General features: G+C 42.7%; 1 protein-coding gene across 10 annotated transcripts in view; it reads left to right on the top strand.

Annotated features, from left to right (window-relative positions):
- The window catches only part of Dst (dystonin), a 401,984-nt gene that overhangs the window by 197,956 nt on the left and 183,077 nt on the right, over nucleotides 1–20,951 (top strand). For 9 of the 10 annotated variants that reach the window (XM_041655211.1, XM_041655202.1, XM_041655203.1 and 6 more), the window contains 3 exons: nucleotides 1,638–1,727; nucleotides 3,841–3,918; nucleotides 5,153–5,245. In XM_041655211.1, the coding sequence (XP_041511145.1) occupies nucleotides 1,638–1,727; nucleotides 3,841–3,918; nucleotides 5,153–5,245 (261 nt within the window). Of the gene's footprint in view, nucleotides 1–1,637; nucleotides 1,728–3,840; nucleotides 3,919–5,152; nucleotides 5,246–9,829; nucleotides 10,619–20,951 lie in introns of those variants that run through there. The other variant, XM_041655206.1, reaches the window with a different exon arrangement.

Raw genomic sequence — 20,951 nt, 5'->3', positions numbered from 1 at the left:
CTTGAAAAGGATTTTATTTCTGAATTATGGTTAAGACCCTGAGGGGGATTGTCAATTAAAGATATCTTGAGGTAAATATGATAACACGACAGTAAAACTTTTATAAAAATGAATATTACATAAAATTATTTTCAAATAATATTTTTTTCTGCCCAAGAGAAAATATTTTCAGTATTTTCTTTACTGTGGTGTAATCTGTGATCCCTGTGCTGTTCTGTGGGAATGAGGAGGTCAGACTGTAGCTCCAGGTGTGATCTGTGATCCTGGTGCTGTTCTGTAGGAATGAGGAAGTCAGATTGTAGCTCCAGGTGTGATCTGTGATCCCAATGCTGTTCTGTGGGAATGAGGAGGTCAGACTGTAGCTCCAGGTGTGATCTCTGATCCCAGTGCTGTTCTGTAGGAATGAGGAGGTCAGACTGTAGCTCCAGGTGTGATCTGTGATCCTGGTGCTGTTCTGTAGGAATGAGGAGGTCAGATTGTAGCTCCAGGTGTGATCTGTGATCCTGGTGCTGTTCTGTAGGATTTAGAAGGTCAGACTGTAGCTCCAGTTTGTAAAGATGGAGAATCGATTAAAAGCAAGTCAGTTTTGCCATGACAAGCACTGCCTTAGCATTGGGGCCTCTGAGTCTACGTTTTGCCTGTATCTGTCAGTACAATGCCAAAGGTATATATATGCGAGTGTTCAAAGATCCTGTGACTTTTGCAGAAAGTCTCACACACTGGGCATAGAAACAAGTAAATTTAAAATATGACGCTCTTAAGGCGATATATTTTCTAACACTGTTAAAATAAATTGCCAGGGATAGGCGTATGGCTGGGTGATAGATTTCTTGCCAAGCATATAAAGCCCTGGGTTTTTATTTCTGTAAAACAAGCAAAACAGAGAGGTTATAGAACACACATACACATACACATACACACCCCACACAGATGCATAAATGTGTGTCCATGCAACAGGGGTTGTATGTCAGGTATTTATATTACAATTCATAACAGTAGCAAAATTACAGCTATGAAGTATCCACAAAAACAATTTCATGGTTGGGGATCACCACAGCATGAGGAACTATAATAAAGGGTCACAGAGTTGGGAAGCCTGAGAACCACTGCGCTAGTATGAAGACCAGCTGGAGGCAGAAACAGTGCTCTGTGTTAAGACCACCCTGGTTGTGTCAGGGACCATGAATAAAGTCAAGATATTATGTATACTTAAAACTTACAGTCCTGGGGCTGGAGAGATGGCTCAGAGGTTAAGCACACTGGCTGCTCTTCCAGAGGTCCTGAGTTTCATTCCCAGCAACCACGTGGTCTCACCACCATCTGTGCCCTCTTCTGGCATGGAGGTGTACATGCAGGAAGAACATTGTATATATAATAAATAAATCTTATTAAAAAAAAAAAAACCTTGTAAGCCCATATAGTAAGTAGTTCATGATAGTACTTAGTCTGAGGTGTTAAAAAGTTAGTAGTTCTGGTCATCTTTATGAATAGTTGCTCTGAAAATCATTTTTTTTTTTGGTTTTAAATTAAGTTTTCAAGTAATGAGAGAATAAAAATGCATAGGCGAACACCATGTGAAGGAATGGTAAAGCCAGTTCTCAGTTTCAGGATTGAAGAATGTTGTTTCTTCTGCGCAGGTTCGGAAACACGTGAACGATCTCTACGAAGACTTGAGGGACGGGCACAATTTGATCTCCCTTCTGGAGGTCCTTTCCGGAGACACCTTGGTAAGTTAGAGGTTTCCTCATTTATTTTGCTAAGCCTATAGTTCTGTGCACACGTGGCCAGGGTGTTTGCAGCACAGATATTAGGCTTTTTGTAGCATTTAGTCTTCACACTATGAATTTCAACCAGAAGACAAAGAGTTCTGGTCATTTGCTGCAGCACCCCATCTCCAGCATCCCATCTCCACATGACGCGATGTGGACTTGAAGACGTCTTTGCTTTCATGATAGGTTCTATAATTAACATTACTATTTTTCTTTGTGCTTCTTTTTGGGTTGTTTTCTGTTGTTTTGTTTGGTTTTATTTTGGTTTTGCTTAAAAGAAGTCCATACACAATGTAACCATACATGGAAAGACTCCTGCTCAGCAAGGCAGTAGATTCCCTTTCTGAGAAGGGGGCTACCCCAGGTGTCCTTGCCTTCCTGTGTGACCATTTCTCCCTCTCTGTTATCTGCTCCTCCCCTATTACACCCTGCTCATGCTCTCCTTTTCATTCCCGGTCTGTCTGTATCCTTGCTGTCCTGTCTTCTGTCTGTTATGTTCACTAGCCAAGGGAGCGAGACTTTTTGAAGACCTTACGGTTGGTGAGTGCACCAGCAGCATGCGAGTGTGAGCAGCATGAGGATGTGGAGGATGAGGACAAGGGGGTAGGTGTCACCCCCGTAACTCACTAACCTAGCAGGGCGTGCGTGCGTGCAGTGCTAATACGATAGGTCAGTAACTCACGGGCTCCAGCTCATAGAGGAGACACAGGCACCCAACCCAGAGCAGACTGGTCTTTGTTGAGAAACTGGACAAAGGAAATATTTTCTCTTTAAAGGTTTCTTCAGAGCTGAAATGACTGACTTATTTAGACATTAGGTTTTTTTTTTTACATTGCATATAGACAGAATACTGATGACTAGTATACTAATTTTTATGCACATTCATTTCCTTCTGGAATTGATATTTCAAGCATGACAACTTTCTGGAGTGGGGCTTAGGGAGATTTTTATCCGTTTCTTTAAGTCATACCCATCTTTGGGATGCAGAAGGGGCAAGATTTTAAGTATCATAGCCTGTAAGATCACAAGGCGGTCTGACACTTAGCTGACAGGGGCCGCCTACCTTCTCAGAGACAGATGAGCTGCTCTGGCCATCTGCATCCCACTCCCCACTGCTATTTCCTTGGAAATCGTCCTTTTATAGGATCCAGTTTGTGAACTTTCAGCCTCATTTCTGCCCTGACACCAAAATTATTTTTCTCTTTTATGGTCTGCTGTCTTTTATCATGGCACCTTGGATGTCAACAGCTTTTATTTCAGAAGTGAAGGCTTCAGTTTCTTCTGCCTTTTTGCTTTTAGACTATTTCATGTGATACACTTCGGCCCCATTCTTTGTATTTTTGTGAAGGGTTTTCCAGCTCCGATTCTTTTTTCTTTCTGCTAATGTGTACCATTTCTTAAGGAAAATGGCAGTAAAGAAAATAACTATGATTTGATAACTTTTCCTGAGACTGGGAAAACAGTTGCATTGCATCCAATGAAACACAGAAGTACAGAGTCCTTTCTGCCCGATATTAAGTCCAACTTTGTGTAAAAGCTGAAAAAAAATACAGAGGAAAAGTATTGCATAGTATAAGCTGCGCTTTCCTCTCAGTCACAGCTAAATAAACCTCTTGTCTTTCTCCTCAGTGATTTTTGTTTTTCATTTTTCAAATACTAATTGCATGCTATCTTTATCTCATCTTCATAAATCCATAAGTATAATTAGAAAAACCGTCTTGCTGATAGTGTATATTAAGAAGGTGAAATGGAGATTTATGATTATTTTATAGCTAAGCACCAGTTGGCCAGGATTGTTCTGTTGGTGGACACCAAAGTTCTCCATGGTCGAAGGTTTTCCTTTTATTTAAAGGAAGCACTTGGAATAAAGCATATGTTTAAACTAAATTTAGAAAATGTCCCTCAGACTTGAAATTCAGTCCAAGATAATAGAGAAGGGTTAAAAACCTCTTTTAAAAAGTAAAAGAAACACGTATGGGTCTACCTGAAAAGCAGATAATATATTTAAATTAGCATGGTCAGTAGTGTTGTAAACGGTAGTATCTTTACGCCTCTGATTTTCTGTCCTTAGCCCAGAGAGAAGGGTCGGATGCGCTTCCACCGACTGCAGAACGTACAGATTGCACTGGACTATCTGAAAAGACGCCAGGTAGGAGACTGTCCAGACGCTAGCCTTAGAAACACAAGTGATTAAATACACCTACGTAGGATTATGTCAGGTAATGTGAAGGTTTAATAGGGTCTGTACTATGGTTCATGTTGCTGAGGCAAATGTTTAAGGATGGTTTCAGACATCTGTTCCTACGGAAAGGAAGTTAGTCTTGAGTGCAAGCTCAGGAGAATGGGGAGTGCTTTATTCCCCCTTTAACTGACTCTCCCTGCTGGAATGAGAGTGCATTGCCTGGGGAGTTAGAGCCATCTGAGTAGCAACAGTATGTCAGGAAAGCCTGTGGATGCAACAGTTCCATGTAGGGGTGCAGCAACACCTTACTTTCTACACTGCATAGATTAGAATATTTTCATAGCTTATACCCTGCTTCTAGAAACAGTGCTAGTAGTGTTTGTACCCACTAGTGGGGCAACAGTCTTCTGTTGGTTGTAAGTAGATAACTGGCTTTGTCTTCTTTGTGCTGCTCTCGTAGACTAACTGTATAATTCATAAAGACCAAAGTCATTCCTTGTGGTTCTAGACTCTAGAGGCTGGGGTTGAAGGGCAAGACAATGGCAGGTGCCCTGGCAAGGGCAGCCTGCATTCCCATCTGACAGAAGGGACAAGGGACAGGGTGAAGAAGGGTCGTCCTTGCCTCATCCTTCTCTATTAAATAAGGAAACAAACTGTGCAACATAACGACACATGTCTTGGTATTTAATTCGTCTGTGTAAGAAGCGAGTGATGGAGACCATCACATTTGTCTACCTGAATGTCAGAGGTGAACAGTTGATAAGCTTGGTTCTGCATGTTGCCCTGTCCTGTAATGTCTGCTCAGCTTCTAGATACAAAGTAGTTTTTTAAAACTGTGTAGTAGATGGACAAGCTGTTAAAGTTGTATGGCTTGGGCCATTTTCTACTTGGTTGCAAGGGTGAAATAAGCCATTTCAAAAGAAGTTGTCCCCTGATTTTCAGATCACAGTGTTTTACCCAGGCCCCATCTTTTGAATTGCATTTTTGACAAGTGGGCACTTCCAGTCCTTGTTCTAGAAAAATACAACATACCCAGTTTAGACCTTTTTTTTTTTTTTTTTCCTAGACCACAGAAGGGAAGGGAAACAGTATTAGTGGTCTTTGCACTCTTTGTATGATTTAGCCTTTCTTTTCTAGGTAAAGAGAACTCGTGCCTGGTTCATAATGAAGTTTGTTTATTTCTCCTTCATCTATAAAACAGGTGAAGTTAGTGAATATTAGAAATGATGACATAACAGATGGGAATCCTAAGCTGACTCTGGGATTAATATGGACGATAATTTTGCACTTTCAGGTAAGTCCGAGCTTTCTCCATTGCTGTTTCTGTGTCTTGCGGCTGGTTTTCAGGTGGTTCACGAGAAGGTGCTTAATATCCTCTGAATGAAAAGCAACTTTCAGGCTATTTTCAGAACACTACTCCAGTTACCTTTCTAGTAGCACGGTGAGCCTGGCGTCTCATCTCCTGGTCTCCGAGAGCTTCTCTATTTGCCTTCAAAGACCTTCTTTTGTAATCTTGGAGTTGAGAGGTAGAGATCTGTTTTTCCTAAATGCGGACATGTTTCTCTTGTTCTTTGGGCGGTGTTACTTGTTTTAGTATGCTATGACCAAAATCCATAGTATAAGAAATTTAATTTCCTCTAGTAGACACTAGATGGCAGTAGACGTATTCTAAAAAGCCAGATTAGAAGAAAAGTCTCACCTAACAGCTGTGGTTTATATAGGTCTGAGGACAGCCATACGGTTTGAAAAAAATCTGAAGTTGGATTTACAGTGAGCCTTGTGCTTTGCTTTAGTTCTTTGGCTGCTCATCTCACAAAACGTTTGTCAGACCCTCAGTAGTACTGTGCTAAACAGCTTACTAGCTCCAGAAGGAAGTAGGTGGGGTTTTAAATCAAATCTTGGGGGCACGGGGAGGGAGTAAAGGAGCTCTTTCAGGAACAGGATCTGAGCCCTATGGAAAGGGAAGAATCCTCTAAGATGAAAACCCCAGGGCTGATAGGACCGGGCAAGTGGGGATGTGGTGTTGACCAGCCTGCCTACGGGACTATTGATGAAGATGTCCAGTCAGCCGGATTGCTGAAGTCAAGGCAAGCCAGTGAATAGCGCTGCAGGCCAAGACTCCAGAGCACTAAAGTTGGTCATTATCAGAAGACCACACCCTGAAAAGCACAAAGAGGCCTTGGCACTAAACCAGGGCAAAGCTTTGCTTGTGGGACACAAGCCAGACCACGCTACCAGACTGTATGAAGTAGAGGTGACTCAAGAGTGATTTCATGTACAGTGACTCGGTTGTTATCTCCTAGACATCAGCGCATTAGCTCAGTCCTGTCGTTGTTTTATCCCAATAAATACATACATAGTCTTATTACTTAGAAATGCCCGGCCTTAGTGTGGCTTGTTTCTAGCCAGCTTTTCTTAAGTTATCCCTTCTACCTTTTCCCTCTGGGCTTTTACCTTTTTCTATTCTATATTTTTTTCTTTGTTTCATACTCCGGGGCTGGTGGTGTTGCTGAGTGACTGGCCCCTAGCATCCTTCTCTCCTTCTTTTCTTGCTCCTTTTTCCCTCTTCCAAGATTTCTCCTCTATTTATTCTCTCTGCCTGCCAGCCCTGCCTATCTTTTCTCCTCCCTCACAATTGGCCGTTCAGCTCTTTATTAGGCCATCAGGTGTTTTAGACAGGCACAGCGACACAGCTTCACAGAGTTAAACAAATGCAGCATAGAAGAATGCAACACATGTCTGCATCATTAGACAAATGGTCCCCAGCATAAATGGAACACATCTTCAACCAGTATCCACAACACAGCACTTTCTAAATTATGGTTGAAACTGCGAGGACCCAGATGGGAAAGTCTGGGGCCCCTCAGTGGAGGGGAGCCAGCTAGTTCATCACATAACTGATAAGGCAGGCTGTGTCTAATTTGACTATCACCCTAGAGATCACTGTGGGGCAGCTGAAAGAACTTCAGAGGAGGGAAACAATTTCATTCTTGGCTTTTTTTTAACATTCTTTCTTGTGATGGCCACTCTGACTGAGCTCGAGGGAAAAATATTTTAATAAAATAAAATCTGATGGGCTAGCGAGATGAAAGTGCAGTGGGCAAAGGCTCTTGTCGACAAACCCAAAGTCTCGACGCTGAGCCCACGTGGTAGGAGAGAACTGACTCCTGTCAGTGGTCCCCTGACCTCCAGTTGTGTGCTAGCATGTGCACCCTTCTCTAATAAATAAAATGTAATTAATTTTTAAAATCTTTAGTTCTATGTAAAATATATGAAAATAAAGTGGCCATCGTGCGGGAAAAGAGCCAAGAAACTGAATTACTTTCAGAGATGAGGGATAGAGGTTGGGGGTTGAAAATTGTATCCAAGAGGTGACATTTTGAAAAGGGAAGAAAGAAACTTGGCCACAGGGTATATAAAATGGAGAGGAGGACTCAGGTTAAACTCTTTAGGACATTAGAAAACATATTGTGAGATCTAAGGTTGGCAGCAGGGAGAAAATGGTTGACCTTCTGGATGGGTTTGAAGGGCAAGTGAGCTATCCTGTGTGCTAGTCTGCTGAGCAGAGCAGACCTGAGAAGTCAAGGTATAGGGATTTATCAACACAAAAAGGGTTTTGACAGTCTGAGCAAAGGATCCCCTGTTGTCGGGAGGGTCCATGAGGAGGATGGGGCAGGAGCAGGTCTTGCTGAGGAAACGAAAAGGAATGAATATTCAGAGAGATGTGTGAAGCAAAGGGAAAACGGAGTGACGAAACCATGGAAGGAAAACGAGTAGAAAAGGCTGGTTAACAGTCTCAAATGCCACCAGAGATGGCAGAGGAAACATTCCCCAGCTGCTTGCAGCAGAAACAGGGAAATAACAGATGGGAATGTGGCTAAGCAGGAATCAGAGGCAGCATATGTAGACTCCACATTTGGGGACTCTAAAGCAAAGGGTCATTTAAGAAGACTTACATGTTAAACCAGCCATTGTGGTACTGCTCGTGTATTAGAGTCAGGGATGAGAGGCAGGAGGAGTAGAGTTTGAGTATGGTTGCTTGAATAAAATGTAAATGAAATAAAGCTCTTTTTACTGCTGTGCTAATCGAAGATTCCAACTCCTGCCAAGCCCAGGGAGAAGAGTGATCACCCTCACCCAGAGTGTGTAGCCTTTTATTTCCTCTGCTTGTTGCATAAATAAGACAAAAATTTCAGACAAACCAGTGGTCTGTTTTTAAAGATGCGTCTGAGCATCAGAGGTTGAATCTGTTCTTCAGTCTGGCATTCAGAAGGTAGGAGTTATACTCCTGACACTCTCATGTCCTGAAGCACTCACTGTATGCTCGATCACGATGAGGTGTGCTCTCTGTTAAAGGGTAAGCTAGCTGTAACCAAGGGTTATACATCCACTGGCGATATAAATACAAATCTAAGTGTGTGAAGAAAAGTTGAGGGGTTGTGGCAGGCTCAGCAGGGCATTTCGGGAGAAGACCGGAAAAGGTACCAGTTACCAGGCAGATGCAAAAGCTGAGCCATTTCTGGAAGGGAACAGTGCATGTGACTTAACCATGGACAGTTGCTTAGTTTGGCAGGGCCAGGGGGAAGGGTGGAGGGAGTGCCAGTCACGGTTGCTTCTCCACCCTGTCAGTACACATAGCAGCCGGTCTGCATTTAAATGCTGCTCCGTTACTGTTGAAGCCATTGAAAACTTAAGAACAAGCCCAAGACTATGTCACTGGATAATGTTAATTTTTTTAAATAATTAAGTAACCCTTTTAATACAGATATGTTACAGACAGACACCTACAACATCTGTGTTAACCTGAGCATTTGATTGCATATCCCTCCTCAGAAACACAGCGTGTGTTGCTTCTGTGATTGGTGGAGGACTAAGACTACCTTTGGAAGGTATTACCAGCTCTCCAAATGGCTTTGGCCTGTGTGACAATCTCCCTCATGTCACACCAATTTCCTTTGCACCAGGTCTATGACTCAGCGTTAGAAATATGCACAGCTCAAAGTATCAGTCTCCATACTGGCTTCTTAATTTTCAACCGTGGCCCCACTAAAGCTGTTTAATATGTAACCTAAGTGCAATTACGGAGCAGAAAGTTGACCTGCCCTGATGTATGTGTCAGATGTGCAGGCACTTCCACCTTTAAATCACTCCCTATTCGTTTGCTCATGTGGCAACCCTAAGGAGCAGGCAACCGAGAGCGTTGTTATTTGAAAATATATCAAGCTGTATTAAAACACTGGCTTTAGAGATGATTAAAATATTTTTTGGCATTCAGTGTTTTGTCTTCCCTTCAACCCATTGTTGAATCTTATTTTTACTCCCCCCCCTTTTTTTTTCTGAGTTAGTCTTCACATAGAGAGACTCTTAAGGTTTTCATTTATGTAAGCCCTAAAATTAGTTGGTGATTTTTTAGGGGTGTGGGAGTCATAGAGGAGAGACTTTCTGCACTGGAGTTTGAAAGGCACTTTGAGACAGAACTTGAAGGGCACTTTACCATGAAGTCTTCCTGCTGTGTTTACTTTCCCTTTGCTCGGCTTCAGAGGTTAAGGCAGATGGTGATACTGTGTGCGCTGTTCAGAGGTGCTCTGTTAATCTGCGGGTGGTGGTCTCTGGAATGAAGCGCAAGCCTTGGTGTCCTGTTTGATTGTGAGTAGTCGTGTTAGTCTCAGAGGACTGGCGGCCAGGAATAAGCCACAGTGCCTAATAAGACACAGAGACCAGTTGGCAGGGTGCCACGGCATTTCTTGCAAGTGATTTTCTCATAAACAACATGGCTTCAGGCTGAAGAGGATGGTCACCAGTCTGCTAGGAATTACGGGTCAGAGTGGAATCTCAGGACTTGGTGGAGCCGGTCCTGGACACTACGGAGTTTGAAATGAGTGAGTTCGTGGAGCCGTGAGTGCCTGTGGATCAAATGGGGAATGTCTGCGGCTGTGTTCGAGCTGAGAAAGAAGAACAGTATTTTGATCCTGCCAAAACTCCCTTGAGCCCTGAAAAATACTCTCCCGGAAGAAGATATTTCAGAAGAAAACCGTTCCAGAAAGCTGGAGGTGACTCTGCTCCTGCGGGACCAAACAGTGAAAGAGAAGGCAAGAAGGGTGGCGGTCAGCCTGCCAGGGAACAGCCAGCTGTGCCAGCCAGAGAGCTGGTGCCAGAGGACCCCGCCACAAGCCCCGCACCGGAGGGTGGTGTGCAGCCAGCCAGAACAGCTGCAGCAGACCACGGTGAGCAGAAACCTCTGCCGGGTGCTCCAGACAAGGGCTCCTACCGAGTGATAGTTTCCTCTGCTCAGAGCAGCGACTCAGAAGTACAACTTAGTGCCTGGGACAAGACGACTTCAGAAAAAGATAGCCCTTCCTGTCGCACAGAGACAGAGAGACATTTAGGTGATGTCAACACAAAACAGAGACCATTCCCGAGAAAAGACAACGATTCTCTTTTCCAAAAGTCAGCCAGCTTAAGTTCCATCTGTGTCACAGAGAACACACTCAGAAACAATGTGTTTGTGGGAAACCTGTCAAAAAGTTACAGCAGTATCCAAGAGCACTGCAGGAGAGTTCACCCTCATGAAGCACACTCTCCTCAGTTTACAAAAAGGAGGTACCATTCCCTCTGTGCTAGTGTGCCCTCGGTCTCCGGGGGCACACCTGGGAATGATGGATGTGAGGTAAGTGAGTGAGTGTAAACGAATGCTCCCCTTCTCACACCAGACTCGAGTGTTGTGGTTTGCCTTTCTAAAATGCCATCTGTGTATTAGCTCATATGAAATTTAATAGTTCTCATATGTGAACACTGTAATGTCAACTTTTGTGTTAGCCATGTCTCTTGTCCTCACTTTAATTTCAGTAGCATAAATATTTTAATTGTTGCATAGCTTTGGAAAGCCCTGATTGAACAGAATACTTAGCTTTAATTTCTTTAGTCTGTGGCTCTTAATTTTCTTTTGGTATAGCTGCAGAAGCTTAGCTCTGTGTTAGATGAAAGTTAAATTAGAAAACAGGACAGCTGAATGTCTTGATGTAGACGGCATAGAGGATTTTGATGTTCCTAATGCACACACACAAAGATCAGTGTTTGAGATACTAGATTGCCCAAATATTGCCTGTTAGATCATTGCCAGTTATACACATATACACACTGTAGTTCCCAAATACATTCAATTACTGTGTGTCAATTAAAATATCAAGTGTTATATATTATTTAAAGGAATAAGTGGTGACAGGACATATGCAGTTCTTTCCGCATTCTGCTCTTCTGGTCCATAGTCCAAGAGGCCAAATTCCAGTTCTCTATCAGTCTTCATGCACAAAACCTTCACATAATTGCTTTCGCTTTTCAGTGTGTTGAGGGTGGAGACACAGATTAACTTGCCCAAATTCCATGGCCCTGATTTGACATCAGAAATTGTTGGGGCATCATGTCATTGGCACTGAGATATGACGCAAGCTACAGGAAGCTGAGATCTTTTTCCCTAACACTGATATTTAGCTTTGGACAAATTATTTGTCTTTCAAAAGTAAGTAGATCAGTGTCATTTACTTCCTAGGGAAGTACATTACTTACATGTCTTCTCCGTGCTGCTGATGCAGGGTTTTCTTTCTTTTTTTTTCTTTAAACTTTTCCTAACTTTATCTTTTACCCCAAAATACCCGAATACAAGCAGCATTCGTGATGCCCGACTTCATGGGCAGGTCAGGGCAGGTCATTGTGTCTTTGGTGTGGATCGTTGGCGGTGGCAGACAGAAGTTTGTTAGGGTTAGTATGCATAGTCATTGCTGACCTTGGTGCCTGAGTTCCTGTTTATGTACACCACAGACCTAGCCAAGGTTCTGCTTCATGAAGTTCTGTTTCTGTTTTGCGGTGGTTGCATTTATAAAGAAAACATCCAGTTGTAGCATTATCTGTGTAGACCAGGCATAAAGGCCAATGCAGAAGAACACATATTAGCTGCCCTGTGCTTATGAATGGAGCTTGGTTTGGTGTCTTAGATTTATTTCCCTCATTTGGCTTCACGTGAACTCTGTGTGCTTTTGTTGTTTGGAAATCATTACAACCTGTTTAGGTGCACATAACCGTTTTCGTCATCATCCTCATGCCAAGTATTTTGTGATCTGTTATAGCGAATGTGTTTTTAAGTTTCTTTGGAAAATACATGTAGAAATGAGGCAGAAACCTGCCACTTAGATTTGTGAAGTGGTTGTGCTGCAGCGCTGTGTGACTAAGTGTGGTGTCGTCTAGAGCAGAGCAGAACGGGGCAGCTCTGCTTTTGTCCACTGGGAGCCAGCAGGCTCAGCTGTTGTCTGAGGTCCTTCTTCTAGCCTCGGTTTGTTTCAGTGTGTTCCAGTGGGACTGTCTGTAGAACTCTGTGTCACAACAGACTCCTCACTTCTCATAGGTAATTAGATGGAAGTGACAAGCCCAGCCCCTTCATTAGTGCCTTCCTCAGAAATCTCTCCCTAGCCACACTACCATTGTCTGCCTGAGGTTATTCTTTACCTCCTCTCATTTGATTCATCCTTGAACACTGTAGAGGTGGCTTTGCAGTAGAATTTGGTACGATTCTTTGAGCTCCTCTTAACCTGATTTGAACTCCTTTGGTCTTGTGACACTGGTCATTCTCTGTGCAGATGACCAGCCTACTTCTCCTTGAAATCCTTGCGGTCATGTGCTGAGAGGCACTCCAGGCTAAGGGATCCCCTTCCACACATGTCTGACGAGTATATCATATAAGCATACAACCATGTGTGGGACACATGGGTGGATTTGAAAAGAGATGGGTGTGTATGATTAGTACCCAGGATTAGTATGATGCCCCTAAATTAGAAAATGCTACAGAACATGTTATGGCCTTGGATCTCCCCAGCAGTTACATGAAATAGCCAAAATAGGTGGATCTCACACCGAGTGAAGAAAAGGAAGCGCACAGTAGCCCTACAACCCAGTGTGTTCTAAGATCGTACAGTTATTGTCGGGGACCAGCCTCCACAGAAATATCACTCTCCAGGGTAGGGGTGTGGGGAACCTAGAAACATTAATAAAGAATATGAAGACATGAAAATAGTAAAACAGGAGAAACAAGAGACTAGTACATGGAGGGAGTTCCAGTGAATATTGGAACCACCCATGTTTAATTTCTAATTGTTTAAAATACCCCTGACCCCAAAAGGTGGAGTAAGACAAAAAACTGCATTAACAAGGTACAAGGAAATGAACAGACCTGTGAAGGTCACAGGCCACCTCCATACCATAGTTAACCATTTTGCTGCTGTTCTAAAACAAGTCCCGGTCACACCCTAGACTGAAATATTCTGTAGGCAAACCACTCCCTGGGTGGAATCCAATCTTATCTCCTTAATGGAATTGGAACTCTGTTGGATCCTTATACTTTTGTTTGAGGTAGAAACTTTTACTTCTCTATTTCTGAAATACAAGGTCTGACTGTTAGCCACACTGGTTGATAATAACCTTGAGAGAGCAGAACTCTGTGATATAAATCTAGCTGGGACCATTGTTGGAGGTAGAAGCACAATAACCTTGAAGGAATAGAGGTAACTTCCAACTCTCTGACCTTTGCTCAAAGTGGTAATAGGCTCACATTTTCCGGGGCCTCCACAAGTTATTATGATTAGCTGATTTAGACAACAGTACGGTATCTGTTACGTCTCATTGTCAGAGAAGTTCTGTTGGGCATGGTTGCCAGTCTGTAGTCCTAAGTACTTACTAGGCTGTGGCAGGAACTCTGTTTGAGCTCAGGAATTTCAGGAAGTAGTCCACCATGCCCAAATAAGGGATGTGGACTGCTTAGCATAAGAAGCAGCGAGTCAGCCCAGTACAGAAATGGAATGGATCAGAACTCATATCGTGTCTGTGGTAGCCACTGCATTTTATCCTGGGCAACATAGTGAGACCACAGTTCTGTAATTTAAAGCAAAAAGACTGATGAAAACTTCTAGAAGAAATCAGAGCCAGGGCTGATGCTCATAAGATCATCTGCGAAGGCTGGAAATGATGAACATAAGAGGCAAGGCTTAGGTAGTCCTTGTGAACAGGTAGTCTTTGTAATGGATTGAGTAAAATGCTTCAGGATCTCCAGTGGTTGAAGCAGCAGAGACATTGCAGGTACCCGAGCAGCAGCAGTGGGCAGCAGGTCCCTAGAGCAGCCAGTTCTAGGCAGAGACTGGCACAGTTCCCAAAATGCCTCCTGCAGCAGGCCACTAGGACAGACAGACAGATGGGCACACCATGAGACCATGTCACAGGTCTCTGAAGGCAGCTGGTCCCGAGCAGGGAACCATGCTGTGGCGGGCGAGAGATAAAAGACATGGATAGGCATGCCATGCAGAGTTGGATATTTATTTAATGGTTATGGAGGGGAAAAGGAGAAGCGGAGACGAGCAGAGAGGCAGAGATGGGGGGGGAGAGAGAGAGATTGAGGGAGAGAAGGGAGAGGCGGAAGCTACCTCTTTGAGAGGGCGATAGAAAAGGAAGGAACTCAGGCTGGAAGCTGAAGATCAGCTTGCCTCAGCTGACTGGGGGAGTGGGCATGGCTTGTCTCTTAAAGGGACAGGAGAGATCATTATATTCCCATCTCTTTTTTTATAATAAAAATGTGGGAGGTTAGGTACCACAGGTTAAAGGAATTGGGGCGACAGATTCTCAAGACTGCTTCCTGCTTATTTGTGAGCGTTGACTTTGGGGTGAACCTGAGAAGGCTGGGTGCTGGTCACATTCTGGCATAGTTGGTCTCTTTGCTCCTGTCCAGTGTTTGTAGTATGGAAATGTCTGGTATCTCTTATACCTGTTTAAAGTATTGGCAGAACAGAGGACAAAGTTAAGTTTAGGAAAAAAAATTATTAGGACCAGGGAATTGAGAGGAGTGTATCTGACCTGTTTAAGATGGATTCTTCAATTCAGCTCCCTGGAACTCACAAGAATTCTTTGGGGTTGTGAAAACAGAAGTTTTAGACATATGCATTTTATAAACAGTAGCATTTTATGTCAGAATGACTGTGACAGATATTTTTGTACAATGAAAAGTATTTTTAAGACTATGGAAGGCAGCGTGAGAGAAATTTGATAACTTGTATTTGTCCTCACACCTTTGTAATTTGTAGGTCTTGTATTTGTATTTTACTGAAATTTGTTTGGTGAGGTTGTCCTTTTATACTGACAAAACCTCTCAGTTGTCCAACTGCATCAGAGATCTTTGGAAGAATAAAATTTACTTAAGTTACTGATTTAAAAGCAACAGAGAACTTACTTGGTTGGCACCTAGAGCTACTCCTCAGGGTCATCCATGGTCGCTGAAGGTCCTATTTGCCTTTTGCTGTTTAGCACAAGGCCTGCCAGGCTCCAGAAGATTCTGTGGGCTAAGAAATCTGTAGGAAGACAAGCCTACCTTGACCTGAGCAGCTAGGCTATCAATTCCAGCGATTCTGTCCACTGTCTGGTGATCTTCAGTTTAGATGAAAGGCAGTTTTTCCCAGTGGTCAGCGCTTGGCAATTGAAGCGAATTGTGGATGGATGTTGTTCTGTGCCCATTTGTCTTCTGTCTTCTTTGGAGGAAGTAGAGTACTGCTGGGAGCCAAACTGTCTCTTTTTGTTATAAAAAATTTTTTAATAATTAAAAATTTAAGTGTCATATTCCCTAGATCTTAGAGCAGTTGAGGGCTGTTTATCAGGTGTAACTACAGTATTAGAATCTGTCTGGAGAGCTGGGTCTGATGACTGTACTGGCTTTTAACTTAACAACTAAGATTTACTCTCATAAAAAAACAGAAATAAGAAAAAACTGCTTGCAATAAAAGGTTAATGTCAGAACTGACAATAGTAGAGAACAGCTTAATGTATTTTAAATGAGGGTTGGTTTAAATATAAAGTATTTTTGTAAGAAACTTAGAAGTACATACAAGTTTAAAACATGAGACTTACTGTTTTTATTGTCTGAAATGAGATACAATGAACAGACAATTATAACATTTAACAGTAAGCATAGGTGCATTTAAGTTACATGTATGAACACACACACACACACACACACACAGAGTGAACAGGAATTGGGTGAAGTGGATGCTCTTGGTGGGCCCTACCAAAGGCATGCCACTGTGCAGAACACACATGCAACAGAGTTAGGCATTGTCATTTCTGTAATTTCATATTCTTTCAGAAGCTATTGGAGCAGATCATGGTTCTATTAATCCTAATGCTACTCTTCGGGTCCTGCTATGCTAGCCTCTTCCCCCACAGCATTCATTTTCTGAGGATGCCTGTGAAGTGGTTCTAAGTGAGGCTCAGAAGGGTTAGATCACTCAGCCTACTTGACTAGCACATAGAGAACCTCGTTTTGACCCAGTTGTCCAAGCTGAGTTTTTCCTTCACCTGCCTTTCCGAGTTTTACATTTCTGTGAATTCTCATGTGTAGATGTACACTTTTTTATTTTTAGTGATTTCTTCCCCTTCCTTTCTGACGAACATTTACTCTCTACTGTATGTTGGGTTAAAACAAGGTCCTGAGTTGAGTAGATCACCCTTTTCTACATGGCACAGCCTACTGTTTGCCACAAGTGGGGACCAGGCTATAAGCCTAAGTCCTTGAAACTCTGGCTTCTGGATGGGGTTGAACTTCCTTCCCACAAGCCTGATGTGTTAGCTAGTGAAAGTAATACTTCCGTCTGCCTTTCTGTCCTTGGATGAATTGCCAGTCAGTGGTGCTGATATCAGCCAGGCATCCTTGAGAGGAGGATGAGGACTAGAAGTGTAGCTGCTGTGGAGATGTTAGCGGTGTCTGGACAAATGAGGAGTAGGTCTTTTGATTACATTAACCTTTAGATCTGAAGTTTTGAAACCAATTCGGAGCCATCTCAGAATGTGAGAGGAACACGGAAACATTCAGTTCATTATTTTTTTCTTTATGCTTTAGTTTCAGAATTCATAGGATTGTGCCAAATTCAGAATGTCTTCTTTCTGACCTGTGCTAGGCTAACCCTGCATCCTGAAACTGAAGATCATCTTTTATATAACTGAGTAATTTGTTTCTTTCTGAACCATTTTATCTTCTTAATGAAAATGTGTTTATTGATTTTTGACTGCCTATAGCTATTTAATTAATGAAAATGTAATCACATAGGATTTGGACCCCAATCAGCTTTACAATGTTTGTATTTCAAACTTGATGGAGGACCTATAAAACTGTGAGCTCCTTTCTTTCTTCTACCAAAGAAACAGGTATAATATTTTATGTTTGGACAAAAATGAGGGGTATCCTGAGTAGTCCTCAGCTTAGCTTTAGCACTTTGTTTTTAGCAGGTTTTTTTTTTATTTTAACCTAAAATCCCAGCCTGAATTTTTGCCAATGTGTAAATCACTTTAGACCGTTCCTTCATGTAGGCGGTTTGTAACTGTTACGGTTTCATGGTGTTTGAGCAACATTTTCACTTAAAGTATTTTGCAGAACATTCTAACACATTTTTTTTTAAACTTGGAAGCAGCCACTAAAAATGTGTTGATTACACTTATTTCTGCCAAAATAGTAAACGCTTTCTGAAAGAGTTGTCTTCAGAAGCAACATCTGAACCTGAAAATACGTGCTTGTGTCGACAGCTCTGCATGGAAGCGGACTCGCCCACCGCAGTGGCAAGTGGTGTAGATCAGAGTTTAAGTAGCACTCCCCCTTGTACACCGGCCTCAGTTTACCCTGGAGTACCCACTGTCCTGAGACCTCTATGAGATGCCATTGCTCCCTTGTTTTATACAAAAGGAAACTGATGCCCAGAGAAGCCACTGGTTAGGAAGGATGGGATTCACTGCAGGCTGTCAGGTTCCGCAGCTGTGGTCTGGTCTCCATCTCTGGACGTCCCTGGGTGAAAAACTTCTTGGGTTAGGAGAACGATGGTGCACTCCTTCTCTCCAACTGTGGCGTCCGTTCTTAATACTATCAAAAGTCTCACATAGAATATTTTATTTTAATACCACATGCAAAGAAACGTAATTTCTGTTTGATGGCATTTTTTTTTCCGTCCAACTCTGTCTTAGGGTTTATGTTGCTGTGCCAAAACATGAACACAGTGAGCAACTTGGAGAGGAAAGGGTTTATTTGGCTCACACATGTACATCACAGCTCATCATCTAGGGAAGTCGGGGCAGGGACATTGAAGCAGGGACTGAAGCGGAAGCCCGGGAGGAACACTGCTTTACTGGCTTGCTTATCCCACTTTCTTACAGCACAACCAGCCCAGGGATTACACTACCCACAGTGAGGTCAGCTCCTCTCCCATATCAATCCCCAAGAAAATGCCCCCAGAACCTTGCCTACAGGACAGTTGGGAGCATTTTCTCAGTTGACTGTCCTTTCCCAGATAGCTCTAGCTTGTGTCAAAATGACGAGAGATTAGTCAGTAAAGTCCACCTAAGGGGTTAAGGACTTTGTGTTCTGTGTAGGTGGTCCTCTGACTAGCCGTCGTCCCCACATTGCCATAGGTCTCAGATGTCAGTAGAATGAGATGGTTTATCAGTGGCTAAAGCTCCTAGGATGTTAAGGAATACTTGTGGTAGAATAAAGAACACATAAGATCTTCAGTCACAAACCTTAGAGGTCTTATTATCCCCATCTCTAAAATGTGTATAGCTGCTTGTATTACATGAGGTAATGTAGGAGTAGACTGGATGCAAGGTGCGCCATGGCCTTCATCCTTTCATCATCCTTTCCTGCAGTACAGAGAAACCCTCTAACTGTCCTCTGAAGCAAAGAGCTCTGTAAGATTTCAGGTTTTACCAAGATGTTTTCTGCTGTCATGAAACCTTTTATATAGCAATAAGGATGCTGCATCCTGTCTTCCTCCTCCTCCTCCTCCTCCTCCTCCTCCTCCTCCTCCTCCTCCTCCTCATTTCTCCTCTTCTCACTCCTTTCCTGAACCATTGTAGATCAGTTTGTTTTCGTCTTCAAATTCCAGAGGTACCTTAAAGCTTCAACATATTCAACCAGAAATTCTCCTGTTGGGAAAAGCCAGTTCTTGAAGTTACCTTAGCTTATTTACACCTTAGTAGAAGATTCCCTTCAAAGACATTGCACACTAGAATAAGAGAGGCAGATCTGTGTCGGGGACCATGCTTCGACAAGTCTACCGCTTACCAGGGTAGGGGCATGAGGATTAGAAAAATGTAAAGTAGGAGGAACAGAGATAAGAAAGAATCACTAAGACTTAGGCAACTCAGCTGAATTCACTGAATACTGAATGCAGAATTTATTTTCCATACACTTTTATACCCCAATACAAAAAGAGGAAGAAACCAAAAGACTGCATTAACATGATACAAAGGACTACGTGAACAGTAACTTGTGCCAGCAAGGCATTAATTCTTGACTACAGCATTCTGTTGTTTAGGCACCCTAAACCAAGTGTCCAGAAGACAGTCTCTCCCAAGGTCAAACCCCCATCTCAAAAGAAGGTGCAGGAGTATGCTTGAATTTCCGACCATTGTTCAGGGGGAAGTGTCTACCTGTATGGGCCATCTTTTTGTCAAAAGGACTAAGCAGCCACACCCTAGGTCAGGATGTGTAGTCCTGGTTGTTGTCAACCATTTTGAGCAACCTCAAACTCTCTGACATTCAGACAAGGTGGAAATAGGCTCATTTTAGGCCTCCACAGATCTGCAGGTCTGTAGGGAGAAGGCTGTCAGTGAAGGAGGGTAATAATGTATGTATGTATGTATGTATGTATTTATTTATTTATTGTAACAGTTTATTTCAGATGTAATCTCTTAATATGTTTTCCAAGTTGGCCTTGGCTCTCTGGGCTCAAGTAATCTCTCTGCCTCAGCCTCCTGAGTAATCACACATCACCACACCCAGTTTACTGGGAAGTTTTTTGGTTTTGTTTAATAATGAACCCTCTATCTCCCATTTATGTGAGAGAGCCAAGTGTGTTGATGCCTCAAGAAAGGTCTGATTTTCTGTGTATTAGCTGCGCTGTCCCTGTTGAAATGGACATTCCCCATACAGGAGAGTTTGGCTGTAAATGTTGAGGTGGAACAAAGGCATGCGTGCCCTTACGGGATGAGTCTCTGGAGCAGCATCTTCCCAGCAGTGGCCTCTTTTCTGTTAATGCTGGAAGGTGAAGGTGATTAAAGCTGTTGAGTTAGTGGAGTGCACTCTGGCTGCTGAGAAAAACAAATTCATCAGTGGCAGTGATAATATGTTTTTCTAAATATGAGGAGAAATTTCACTCTCAGAAACCATGAGATGGAATTTAGGGAACCTAGTTGCAAGCAAAATGTTAGGCCCTGGGCACAGTGTCTTATTTACTTTCACTTTATGGCCTACACTAAAGGGACAGCATTTCCCCAGTGGCTTTGCTTTCTGTCAGTTTGAATTCTGTGATTCCTTGATCTTCTTTTTATAGCCTTGCCTACAGGAAATAGCTTATGTTGCTTTTCTACTTTTTGTACACATTAGCTACTTATACATATATGTCAAGTTGATAAAGCTTTTAAAATGACATAATTATTTTTAAATGTTAAAAATAAAATTGCGATTTTTTTTGTGTGGAATATTAAATGCATACGTGTTTTAAGTGTACGCATGAGGCTAGGATAGAAGAACTCTGTGTCAGAATGCTTCCATAACATTCTTGTGGCCTAGAACTCGGTCTCCCATAACCAAGATAAATTTAACCAAGTTAAATAAATGTGAAAATTTCAGGGAGTGTTGGAGTTTGGGGATCAGCTGTGCTGCGTGCATGCCATGATGGTGACAGCGTCTGTAAAAATAGGCTCTTCCCTTTCCCGGTTGTCTGGTGATGTTGACCGCTCGGAGGTCTTTCTCATTTCCAGATCCCGTGGCTTCACAATGATGCTGTTGTTACTCACTCCCAGCAACTAGACCATTTAGCAATCCACTGTCAATGAAATCCGAGAACCCAGATGTGTTAGCGGAGTTTCCAGGTTATGTCCTGTCAAGTTTGGGACTTTTTGTTTTTGGTTTGTTTTGGTTTGATGATGAAGGT

The sequence above is a fragment of the Microtus oregoni genome, unplaced genomic scaffold, assembly GCF_018167655.1.
Source record: "Microtus oregoni isolate MIOR12 unplaced genomic scaffold, Mior012 000007F_ref0000211, whole genome shotgun sequence".
In the NCBI taxonomy this organism is placed as follows: domain Eukaryota; kingdom Metazoa; phylum Chordata; class Mammalia; order Rodentia; family Cricetidae; genus Microtus; species Microtus oregoni.
The sequence above is the reverse complement of the archived record's forward strand: the minus strand, read 5'-3'. Positions and strand labels throughout refer to the sequence as shown.